The following is a 13,005-nucleotide window of genomic DNA, read 5'->3' as shown; positions in this document are numbered from 1 at the left end:
ATTGATGGATGGATGGATTTGGAACAAAGGTTGCCGGACAGGTTTTTCGCTCTCACACTCCATAAAGATTTATTCATAATTCATAGTAATGTGTTCACACTTCATAAACAGTTTATTCATAATTCATAGTAATGTGTTCACACTTCATAAACAGTTATTCATATTTCATAGAAAGATATTTACACTCTAGAGGAGAATGGTTTGGTTTAAGGTTAAAGATACTCAATAAGATAAGTTGTTACTAGTCATAATCCTATTCTGTTTGGTTTCGAGACGTTCTATTCGTCTCGAAGGGGGGAATATGTCGTGTATTGAGATTATGACTGTTTTGGAGGAACAAGGAATGTTGTTTATGTTAGTATCAAGAGGGAATGTTTTAGGTGTAATACCACATACCACAGACAGGAGGTGGGTTGTAGACAGGGGAGACTGGTGATTGGCCAGAAGAGGGGGCATCATTGTTTATAAATAGGGGGGAAAACGACGGAGAGGGGAGAGCAAGCAGCCATTCTGAGGCATCGCTCTCCGGGTGTCATGTCACCTGTTACTCATGCTGAAGCTTGTGATCTGAATAAACCTTATGATCAACGTTCAGTATGAGCAGACTCTTTAATTGATGGTAACACCTACGATTGACGTATACTACAATACATGATATTGGCAACAAATGGACTTGGGTTGGATATAGTAATGGTATGCTACAGTATTTGTACAAACTTCTATTTTGACTGGAATTGTGTTGGTAATTGTTAATTGTGAACGCTATAAAAAATAAATGGTATAGAAATGTATTTTGTAAATACAAGTTACAGCTCTCGAAAGTATCTTGCTACAGAGTACATAGGAGTGGAGTTCAGCCCAGCTTAAAACAAAATACAAAATACTCAGAACTAACAGAAATACGGCCCATCTCTGGATGCAGTGATGTTTTACCAGGTGGTGCAGCCTGCCCTGTGGGTGACACTGCTGGCAGATGCCAGTCTGGCCACACAACCTGGCACAGACAACCCTAAGAGCTACCCTGTGAACACACACACTGGCTGACATACTGTCACACAGACTACTCTAAGAGCTGCCCTGGAAACACACAACCTGACACAGGCAACCATAGGAGCTACCCTGGGAACACACACACTGGCTGACATACTGTCACACAGGCAGGCTGTTGCTCAGAGGATGGTGGTGAGTGGGACTGTATGTGGATGTGTGTGTATTAATCTTTATCTATGAATCTCAAATCAAATTGTATTTGTCACTTGCACCGAATACAACCTTATCGTGAAATGCTTACTTACGAACCCTTAACCAACAATGCAGTTCAAGAAAAATAGTTAAGAAAATATTAAGTAAAAAAAAAAAAAAAAGGTTACACAATAAAATAACAATAACGAGGCTATACACAGGGGGTACCGGTACCAAGTCAATGTGCGGGGGCACAGGTTAGTTGAGGTAATATGTACATGTAGGTAGGGGTAAAGTGACTATGCACAGATAATAAACAGCGAGTAGCAGCAGTGTAAATCTATATGTGTATGTGTGTTTCCCCTGTATTAATCTGTGTGTGTGTGTTTGTGTGTGTGTCCTGTAGGAGGTGCTGAGTCTGTGGGCTGGGGGGGGGTGTGTAGAGAGGGTGGAGCTAAAGGACCTGACACTCCCCCTCGGTCTGCAGCGGAGTGTAGCATCATAGGCACAGGATGCCAGAGGCCAGTGCGAAGGTACACACACACACATACAGCTACAGTCTAGTCTTCAGGTCTGAGACCAGCACAACCTTGGTCTTCCCATTCACCACAGGACTGGATTAGCCCACTGAGATTATTATTTACAAAATTACATTAGAAAATGTTGTACATATACATTATAATCATGTTGATAGATCATATCATGTTGTTTTAAATGTGTAGTGCAGTGATGGGCAACTGTGATTGTGGTGGGGGCCTCAAAACATCTGAACTCATCATGAGGGGCTGCAGTGGCTCGCAGGTCTGCATACCCACACCCACACATGCAGTCAGAGCCGGGGCTTTTGGGGGTCATACTTTTATAAATAATCTCCTGCAATTCTACTCATTTTGCCATGGGGTGGACAGAAAGGTTTGCAGTTTTACAGCTAATTTCCTGCAATTCTATACATTTTGTCATAGGGTGGAGAGAAATGTTTGCAGTTTTTAATATGATATCTGAGTGAGAGTGACAAACAAAATCAATGGGGGCCCCCCCGGTCGGTATTTCGACCATGATTACTACAAGTTTAGCCGCTAGACTAATTTACCAATCTAAAAATATTTAGCTGACATGGGTTAATTGAGTTACTGTCAGTGACTGATATAACAAGAGAAAAACTGCTGATGCAAAACCAAACAAAAAAATGTCACCTTATGTATTCTACTGTTCTAACTCTCAACAGTAAATTGAGACCCCAACTGAGTTCCCCCAAAATAAATGGAAATGGATCCGCGGGCCTACAAAAGGGGGGCGGGCCGCCAGTTGCCCATCCCTGGTGTAACGTATTGTGGGGAGAGAAAGTCACACACCCATGTAAACTGTTGTCCTTTTTAAATGTATTTTAAGGTATTACTGAATTTCATGAATGGTGTGTGCGTGTGATGTTAGGGTGAACTACGACACACAAACACACAGTCTGTTTGAGTGGTTATCTCATGCTCTAGTTTCCCAGAGACGTTAATATTCTGAGAGGTTTAATCTCTGATTACCTAATCACCTAATGAGACTAATCACTGACTAACCATAGAACATCCACTGGGGTTAGAGGTTAGCCTCGCTATGACCTGCTGGATAACTCTCTCTGACCTGTGTGTGTGTATGCGTATCTCTGACCGGGGATGACCAGAGGGTAAGAGCTAAATACTGCAGGGATATTTATGAATCTGATTGAAGGGAGAAGAAAACATTTCCCCATTGGTCTAGAGCCAAGTCTTCAATGGCCCCTTCCCTCCCTCCTTTGTTGTCTCCTTGTTTCTTTTGTGACCTTTAACCCCATGGGCTGTTCCGGTACAATGAGGAGAGGAGAAAAATGCTACATTTCCAAATCAACCCTAGCCCCTCCTCCCTAGGCACTCCTGTAGACCTGATAGGATTAGATGGATATAAGAAATATGACGACAACTCCACAAACCTGTCAGAAGGCAAGGTTAGCATACTACTTGCAACTCTCTGATCCTCTTAAATCTACAGGAGTGCCTAGGTAGGGGGCTAGGGGTTGATTTGGGATTCAACACCAGTCAAAGGGAGTCCTGAAACCCATTCACAGGGAGGCCCAGAGGCATAGCTCTATGTCTAATCTGTCTATCTACCACCCACTGTGATACACACGCGCTATTATTATTATTTTTCTACTATTTCTCTTCTTTTTTTTCTGTCTGCATTGTCTCCTAACCTGGAGACTCAAGGTCCTCTGGAGAATAGCTACTTAGGAGAAATGCTGGCTGACCCTGCCCTGAACTTGGTGGTCTAAGACTCCATAGACCAACCACTTACCCAGTCCATGGTAAGTAAGCATTTCACTGTTAGTCTACAGCTTTTGTTTATGAAGCATGTGACAAATACATTTGATAAGTCGCTCTGGATAAGAGCGTCTGCTAAATGACAAAAAATTTAAAACTGTAAATTTGACACACACACAGTTGCCTATAATCTCTCTGTCCACAGTGTTATCCAGTCATAGTCAGATGACAGAGGAGGGCGTGGCTTCAGGGTTAAGATCTTAATCCAGAGGGGGAACAGAATGACCTGGTAGTGGCCTCAGCCTGGCTCCTCACCCGGAGAATGATCTGGACCTGGCTCCTCACCTGGAGAATGATCTGGACCTGGCTCCTCACCTGGAGAATGATCTGAACCTGGCTCCTCATCTGGAGAATCAAGGTCCTCTGGAGAGTAGCTCCTCAGGAGGAAGGCTGGTTGACCCTGCCCTAAACTTGGTGGACTAAGACTCCATAGACCAACCACTTACCCAGTCCATGGTCCAGATCATCGCCCCTAAAGTCTACAGACTGGACAGAAGGCCACTGCTTTGGCCCCTAAACTAAAACATCTCAATTGGTATTAGCCTACACAATTGAAGTTCAACTAGATGGGAAACTTTGAACCAGGCAGCAATGGGTGCCTCTACTGTATGCCCATGAACATACATTAAGTATTCATAAGTATACATTATACAGTGGGGGAAAAAAAGTATTTAGTCAGCCACCAATTGTGCAAGTTCTCCCACTTAAAAAGATGAGAGAGGCCTGTAATTTTCATCATAGGACCACGTCAACTATGACAGACAAAATGAGAAAAAAATCCAGAACATCACATTGTAGGATTTTTTATGAATTTATTTGCAAATTATGGTGGAAAATAAGTATTTGGTCAATAACAAAAGTTTCTCAATACTTTGTTATATACCCTTTGTTGGCAATGACACAGGTCAAACATTTTCTGTAAGTCTTCACAAGGTTCACACACTGTTGCTGGTATTTTGGCCCATTCCTCCATGCAGATCTCCTCTAGAGCAGTGATGTTTTGGGGCTGTCGCTGGGCAACACGGACTTTCAACTCCCTCCAAAGATTTTCTATGGGGTTGAGATCTGGAGACTGGCTAGGCCACTCCAGGACCTTGAAATGCTTCTTACGAAGCCACTCCTTCGTTGCCCGGGCGGTGTGTTTGGGATCATTGTCATGCTGAAAGAACCAGCCACGTTTCATCTTCAATGCCCTTGCTGATGGAAGGAGGTTTTCACTCAAAATCTCACGATACATGGCCCCATTCATTCTTTTCTTTACACGGATCAGCCGTCCTGGTTCCTTTGCAGAAAAAACAGCCCCAAAGCATGATGTTTCCACCCCCATGCTTCACAGTAGGTATGGTGTTCTTTGGATGCAACTCAGCATTCTTTGTCCTCCAAACACGACGAGTTGAGTTTTTACCAAAAAGTTCTATTTTGGTTTCATCTGACCATATGACATTCTCCCAATCCTCTTCTGGATCATCCAAATGCACTCTAGCAAACTTCAGACGGGCCTGGACATGTACTGGCTTAAGCAGGGGGACACGTCTGGCACTGCAGGATTTGAGTCCCTGGCGGCGTAGTGTGTTACTGATGGTAGGCTTTGTTACTTTGGTCCCAGCTCTCTGCAGGTCATTCACTTGGTCCCCCCGTGTGGTTCTGGGATTTTTGCTCACCGTTCTTGTGATCATTTTGACCCCACGGGGTGAGATCTTGCGTGGAGCCCCAGATCGAGGGAGATTATCAGTTGTCTTGTATGTCTTCCATTTCCTAATAATTGCTCCCACAGTTGAGTTCTTCAAACCAAGCTGCTTACCTATTGCAGATTCAGTCTTCCCAGCCTGGTGCAGGTCTACAATTTTGTTTCTGGTGTCCTTTGACAGCTCTTTGGTCTTGGCCATAGTGGAGTTTGGAGTGTGACTGTTTGAGGTTGTGGACAGGTGTCTTTTATACTGATAACAAGTTCAAACAGGTGCCATTAATACAGGTAACGAGTGGAGGACAGAGGAGCCTCTTAAAGAAAAAGTTACAGGTCTGTGAGAGCCTGAAATCTTGCTTGTTTGTAGGTGACCAAATACTTATTTTCCACCATAATCTGCATATAAATTCATTAAAAATCCTACAATGTGATTTTCTGGAGAAAAAAATTCTCAATTTGTCGTGTACCTATGATGAAAATTACAGGCCTCTCTCATCTTTTTAATTGGGAGAACTTGCACAATTGGTGTCTGACTAAATACTTTTTCCCCCCACTGTACATGTGTAAGTATAAGTGCCCTGCAGCCTGGCCCATTATGAAAGATTCTCTGAGGTAACCAGGGAAATGCACCCCAGTAGGGTTGGACAGCTTCTGATTTGTTGCTTTTGATGCCTCTGCCCTGTACTCTGCCTTTAAATGATATATATTTAAAGCCCATACTGTACATTTAATACTGTAGTCAGTAAATAGTGGGTATAGGCAGGGCTGGGCTGGTTAGTGTTACCACAGCTCTGATGCAATTAATAACCCTGCTCATGTGGAGCTCCATACGGAGAGTCTCCTGTCAGAACACAGCTGCCCCACAGAGAGCACTCCTGCCTGGGCTGGCCAGCTACACCCTGGTCCTCCCTGGTTCTCACATGTATGGGAGAGTTGGGATTGATGGTATTGAGTACATAGAGGCAGATAGCATGAGAGAGGGATGGAGAGAAGAGAGAGTAGAGCGTAAAGGAGAGGCAAGGAAGGAGAGACTGATTAGGAGCCACATGGTGACTCATTGGAGGACAATAATAATAATAATATAATAACAATAACGATAATAATAACAACGATAATAATAATAATAATAACACGTGTCATGTCTTGTGCCTTCCCTCTCCCCTCTTGCAGTACAAGTCAATAATGCTTTATTAGCACTAAATATTACCAAAAAAGACTACTCAAGAGTTTCACTGGGTAACCCAGATCCCAACAAACCTAGTCACCTCAATGACTACATCTGTCTTTCTTTCTGCTCTGGTCATGGTCAGTTAGCTATTTTCTTCCCTCCCCTGCTCCCTCCCTCCCTCTCGCAGTCTGTATTACTAAGAGCTCCCAGTCGTTCCTCTCTCAGACAAACCTCCCTCTAGTATCATCCGATCTTCCTCTATCTCCCTCCTTCTTTCCCTCTTTATCTTGGTTGTAAGGATGTTACTCTGGCAACTCCTCAGTTTGGTGGGCTCCCTCATGCTCTGCAAAGGTAAGACTCATATTTCCATGACCAAAGTGTGTGTGTGTGCATGGGTGGGTGTTGAGCTAGTTGTGTGAGGTCTGCCTGTTCTGACCCCTTCACCCCTCTATCCCCCCTAATCCAGGACACAGTTTACAGAGAGAGATAGAAAAAGAGAGAAATGTGTTGTTTTCTGTCTCACATCTGTTAGCACAGTGTTTCTCAAACCTCTCCTCGGGGACCTCCAGCTGTTACATGTATTTAATCTATTCTAGATCTAGCACACCTGATTCAACTTGCCAACTAATCATCAAGCCCTTGAATAGGTGAATCAGGTGAGCTAGTTCAGAGCTGAAAAATAAAAAATAAAACGCTGCATACTGCTGCTGATGCTCCCAGGTGATTTTATTATAAGAACGTTTCGACCCTTAGGTCTTCATCAGGCATCCATATCCCAGTTGGGGGTGGAAGGTCCTATATATTAGGGGCAGTACTCAGTGACATCACTTCCTGAAACAGGAGGTACAAATATATAACAGGTTCACAATATCGACATTCAATATTTCAAAATATATGACCATACACAAGGAATGTGATCAATATTTACAGTTTTTTTTATATATATATACATATAATATTCAACTTGGGTAAAAAAGCACACAATCATTTGGACATTTTGAAACTATAAAAATGGTTTTAAGTCGAACTCCTCGTTAAGGCCAAGAGGAGACAGTGTGTTGAGCCTGTGGATCCAGAAAGATTCCCTTTGAAGAAGTTTCCTCTCAATGTCCCCTCCCCTGCGTGACATCTTGACAATTTCTATTCCAATGCATCTCAGAGAACTAATAGGATGTCCAGCTTGTACAAAATGAACCGGGTTTTTTGTCTCACCTGTCTGTATATTGCGGCAGTGGTCACTGATCCGGGTCTTAAGGCTTGTACGGCTTTTCCCTATGTAAGACAGACCACAGGGACATTTCAACATGTAAACAACATTGGTGGACATGCAGGTAATCAGGCCTTTGATCTTAAATCTTTGTCCTGTGCAGGGGTGGGTAAATGAGTCACATTTCTATGTGAAACTGCTGATTAGTTCAGAGCTACAGCAAATTGTTAAAACGTCTGGGTGTCCCTGAGGAGTTTTGAGAACCACTGTGTGTTAGCAGACTCAAGGTTTCAGACATCTTTCTACACTCCCTCCAGAACAGACTCAAATAACTGCCATGTATGTTCTTTCTCTTCCCCAAATATCCTTGAGTGGAGGAATTATAGTGTGTGGTGTGTGTGCATGGGCGTAAGTGTGTGTGCGTGACCACAGACAGAGAAAGGGGCCAGGGAGAGCTCAGAGAGGTAAAACTTCCCCATCTGCCTCGGGACAGTTCTGTCTATGGGACAGTTAGTGCTGCTTGCTTTGTGTGCCAATGGAGTGAGCCCTGTGTGTGTGTGTGTGTGTGTGTGTGTGTGTGTGTGTGTGTGTGTGTTTGTGTTCACGGGTCATGAATTAATGACAGAGAGGACAGGAAGATTGTTGAGAAAGGGGATTGGGGCCACAGAGGAAGATAGAGAGATGTCACAGGATGAGCTGCTTTTTTATAGCAGCATGATCCAATTGAGAGCAGCAGCAGAGGACAAGCTGCTATTAGAGAGCATGGATCACCGCTAAAGCCGCTAGCATGACACTGGGCGCTAGCCTACATGCTAACACTAATAACTGATGTTGTTTAAACGTTAACAAGCTACATGCTAATGCTACCGAATCATGACACTCAATGCTACATGCTAAAACTCATAATGCAGTCTTGTGGCTAATTCTACATGGTAAAAGGTTAAAGCCCCTAGCGCCATACAGTCAAAGCCTGGCTGCAGCCAAGGAGGGACACTACAGTATCACATAGCAAAATAATCCACAGAGGAGGATCATTTTCCAGAGCAAGGTTCAGACAGGCACCTTTAACCTTTCACCTGTGGCAAAGAACAGTGGCTAGGGGAGGGGGAGAAAGTGAGACAGAATGGTAGGGGTGAATATGTGTTCTATTATAAGAACAATGTAAACAGGCCAGAGTTCGAGAAGCTCTGGCCTATCTTTATAAATAGAAATCTTCGGTATTCACTCTGTCTCCATTCACCAGCTGTCTGCTCATGTTTAAATGCATAAGGAAAGAAGAAGAATACGTTGGGGTTCATCAGAGAATGACCTGGCCCTGACCTAGCAGGGTATCAATGAATACACTTACACATCCTCCCCTTCTCTCCCCAGGCCAGGAGAGTGGTGTAGTTGAGCTGTGTGATGACTTTACAGACCTGGACTTCCATGAGTGCTTCCTCGGGACCACCCTGAACGTCAAGCTGCTGCTCTACGCCAAGTAGGTTAGAGTGTGTGTGTGTGAATATGAATGTGTGTGACTGCGGTTGGGTAAAAAGTAAAATGACATTTTCTAAATAAAGTATTCTCCTTCTCCGTTTCCTTTCCCTCCTCCTTCCACCAGGTCTAACCTGCGCTGTGGCAGAGAGGTGAACCATCACCACCTGTCCTCCCAGCCACTCTTCAACTTCTCCCTGCCCACGGCCTTCGTCATTCACGGCTACCGGCCCACCGGGGCCCCTCCGGTCTGGGTGGACCACATCGTCCAGCTGCTGTCTGAGCAAGAGGACATTAACATCCTGGTGGTGGACTGGAACAGAGGAGCTGCTAACCTTAACTACTTCACTGCTGTGGCCAACACACGACAGGCTGCCAACAACCTCACCAGCTTCATACTCAACATGCAGGTGTGTGAGCGGGATATTGCTAGTTTTCTGTGAATCTATAATCAGTTGTTCTATGAGTCTTGTGTCAATGATGCTAATTGTTCACTGTGTGTGTGTAGGCGGAGGGAGCGCCTCTGAGTTCGATCCACCTGATTGGGGTGAGTCTAGGAGCTCACCTAGCTGGGTTCGTAGGAGCAAACCTGAAGGGCAAGATCGGCCGCATTACAGGTGTGAGAGAGACTGTCTGTGACTGAAAAGCTACTATTTGATTGATGGATTATTTAAATGATTAATTAATGGTTTAATTAATTGATGTATTAATTAATGTATTCATTGTTTCAATAATATTCATTGTTGTCCAGGTCTGGACCCAGCAGGGCCCATGTTCACTGGAGTGACTGCTGAGGAGAGACTAGATCCTTCAGATGCCATGTTTGTAGACGTACTACACACTGACATGAACTGTAAGTACTGACATGCTGTGTGTGTTTGTGTGTGTGTGTGTGGCAAGGGATTCTCTAGATGTGTGTTTTTGTGATAAGAACATTTTGAATTTCATGTTGTCCTGTATTATCTGTAATTTTTTCACGTAGCGTTTGGTCTCAGAGGTCAACATGGCCATATTGACTACTATGCCAACGGAGGATCTGATCAGCCAGGCTGCCCCAAGACCATCTTCTCAGGTGAGACTAACACACACACACACACACAATAACTCATGTAATAACTCACAGCTTCTCTCTTTCGTAGGGAAGTCATATTTCGTGTGTGACCACCAGCGCTCTGTGTTCCTGTACCTGTGTGCTCTCAACCGGACCTGCAGCCTCACAGCATACCCCTGCTCCTCGTACAGCGACTTCCTGGATGGGCAGTGTCTGCAGTGTGAAGCCTTTAAGCCCGCCCCTTGTCCCATGCTAGGTGTGAGGACAGACTTCCCACTGGTCAACCCAGAATCTCCCTCAATCTATAAACAAGGGAAAATATGCTTGTCATCAAATCCTCTATTAAGTAGTTTGATTGCCATACCAATCCATGGTTACCCCCCAGGTTATGACATCAGCAGGTGGAGGGATACTCTGTTGCGATTGGGACAGACCAAGGCCTACTTCACCACCACTGCCACGTTGCCTTATAAAAGTAAGTCCCACACCCCTAATTATCAATCAGTGATTAACATACATAATGCTTCTATAGCAGTGATTTCTCAAATATGAATTGTGTGTGTCCTGTGTGTAGAGACCAGCTACAGGGTGGACATGGTGACATGGAACCATTACCTGCGCTGGGGTGTCGTCATCCTCAGACTACACAGTGGCAGGAACTTCACTGAGGCACGCATAGACCGGTACGTCTCACATACACACACGAACGAACAGATACACTTGTGACAGTAAGACCTCTAACTCTCTATCCCACTCACCATCAGTAAGCTTTTCAGGTTTGAGCAGTTCACCTCCACCCGTCTGTTGGTCCAGTTTGATGAGGACCTGCAGCCCGTCCAGAAGATATCCCTCCGCATCGCTACTGGCAACATGATAGGCCCTCGCTACAAAATCCGACTACTCCGCATCCGCCTCACCCCATTGGAGCAACCCGACAGGTGAGAGACCACCACACACTTTTCCCTTTTTCTGCCTCCTTCCTCCCCCCCCTCTCTCCAACTATACCTTTCTCTCACCCCTCCAGCCCGCTGATGTGTCGCTATGACATCATCATGGAGGAGAATATTGAGGTGGCGTTCCGTCCGCTGCCCTGCGACCCTCGCCTCTGAGCCACCACCGGAGGAGGTTCTCCTCACACACACACACACAGGGCCTCTCCAGTCACACACACAGGGCCTCCCCAATCACACACACAGATGAACCAGAAGGGGCCGAAAGATGACAGCGTCCCACCCCCCCACTGCCCGTCTTGTCTAACCAAGCTGCGGGATCACAGGCTTTGGCATACCAGTGGTGTCAAACTCATTCCATGGAGTGTCTGCTGTTTAGGTCTTAAATGAAAGGAAAAAAACTAGACACCCAGGTGAGGGGAGTTCCTCACAAATCAGTGACCTTAATTCAAGGGAGGAGCGAAAACCCGCCGACACTCGGCCCTCTGTGGAACAAGTTTGACACATGGCATAGAAGGTGAAGACTAGGTGGAGCAATCACCATGTTTCTCACAGCTCTCCAGTTCTTTCAGATTGGATTAGTGTGGGTTAAGGGCCTTCAGACTGTTCTTTGGGAGGACAACAGAACACCGGTGGACCATACAGACATTACTGAGGACATTAATAATGATGCTGCTGATCAGTGGGATGTACCTTATCATGAGGGGGTTTTGGACTGCTCTCACTCTCTGCCTTATGAAGGATGGTGGTGTTGCTATGACATTTCTGTATTTTAATGCAGTCAGAGGGCATTCATAACCTGCTATAACCAGTCATAAGCTCTTATAACTCCTCAGTGTAGATCCTGGTTTGTGTGGGAGTCAGTATCTTGTCCATTTGTATTGCAACTCTGACATAACTGAGCAGCTGAAAAGAAAGACTTGAAACAACGGAAATTGATTAAAAAGTCAAGATGTTTTTATTATGTAAAAAATCATGGTACTGTGGTGTAAAGTAATTTTTTTATGGACTTTGTATTTCTAGCTACATTTGAAATAAATGCACTGTGCGTTTCACTGTGATCATCTGACTGGATTCTCTGCCAGATCCCATATCACCTCTGCTTGCTCTTGTGGGGTTAAAGGTTAAGGCCTGCCTGTGTTTCTGCTAAGCACTATCCCAACTTGATATCCACCTGCACAGCTGGGCATCCTCCTCCCCAGTCAGCTCTGGTTAGTCCAGCGGGGCATTAATCCACCGGTCAGTCTCCACTGACCATAGAACAGCAGTCTGACCTATCCATCTGGCAGGGGCATTACCTCTGACCGTAGAATAATCCTGTCCAGCCCCGTTTACCTAAACAAAGACTGGCCTAGGTGTAAGTAGGCACCTGTTAAATATCAGCAAGGATCACCTCTGTACCCGACCTTAAGCGCTCACACACAGGTGTGTACAGGTAATGACCAAATTGGCTGTACTCATTTAAGATGCATTATTACTACTACACTCGAGGGACTTTTACTACCCAACACCAATACGCTTGCCAACATGGTATTTGAAGTAATCTCTTATTTGATATTTGATTTTTTTTCTTCGGTAAGCAATGCATACAGCCAACGAAAAGCAGCGTTCACTTACTCAAAATATACTTCATGAATGAAAGGACAAATGAATTAATTAGGTGGCTCCTCACTAACAGGATGCTCCCCTTCTGGCTCAGGGTCCTCCCCCCCTGCATTATGACATCACTTCCCCTCAATTAAATATCAGTCGGCCATCTTACTTCCCCACAACACTACTCTGTCAGGAGAGTAGCTACACTGCATGGACTTTACATTGACCGTGTGGTACAGCGACGTCAACCCTGTTCTGTTGGCCAATGTCAGTACAGGTGTAGGTCAGGTAATGGAATTGAAAAGGTGGCGCTACCAGGTAATCAAGCAGCAGAAAATAAGAGATGCCGGTTCTG

The 13,005-nt window shown here is 44.8% G+C and overlaps 1 protein-coding gene across 1 annotated transcript; it reads left to right on the top strand.

Annotated features, from left to right (window-relative positions):
* Nucleotides 1–6,612: 6,612 nt before the first annotated feature.
* Nucleotides 6,613–11,299, top strand: LOC121549624 (lipase member H-like). The gene is made up of 11 exons (XM_041861404.2): nt 6,613–6,727; nt 8,955–9,060; nt 9,184–9,466; nt 9,565–9,673; nt 9,808–9,909; nt 10,039–10,128; nt 10,196–10,363; nt 10,493–10,582; nt 10,682–10,790; nt 10,872–11,045; nt 11,132–11,299. The coding sequence occupies exons 1-11, from the start codon at nt 6,676–6,678 to the stop codon at nt 11,214–11,216; spliced, it is 1,368 nt and encodes a 455-aa protein (XP_041717338.2). The 5' UTR covers nt 6,613–6,675; the 3' UTR covers nt 11,217–11,299.
* The last annotated feature ends 1,706 nt before the right edge of the window (nt 11,300–13,005 follow it).

The sequence above is a fragment of the Coregonus clupeaformis genome, chromosome 34 (genome assembly GCF_020615455.1).
Source record: "Coregonus clupeaformis isolate EN_2021a chromosome 34, ASM2061545v1, whole genome shotgun sequence".
In the NCBI taxonomy this organism is placed as follows: Eukaryota; Metazoa; Chordata; class Actinopteri; order Salmoniformes; family Salmonidae; genus Coregonus; species Coregonus clupeaformis.
The sequence above is the reverse complement of the archived record's forward strand: the minus strand, read 5'-3'. Positions and strand labels throughout refer to the sequence as shown.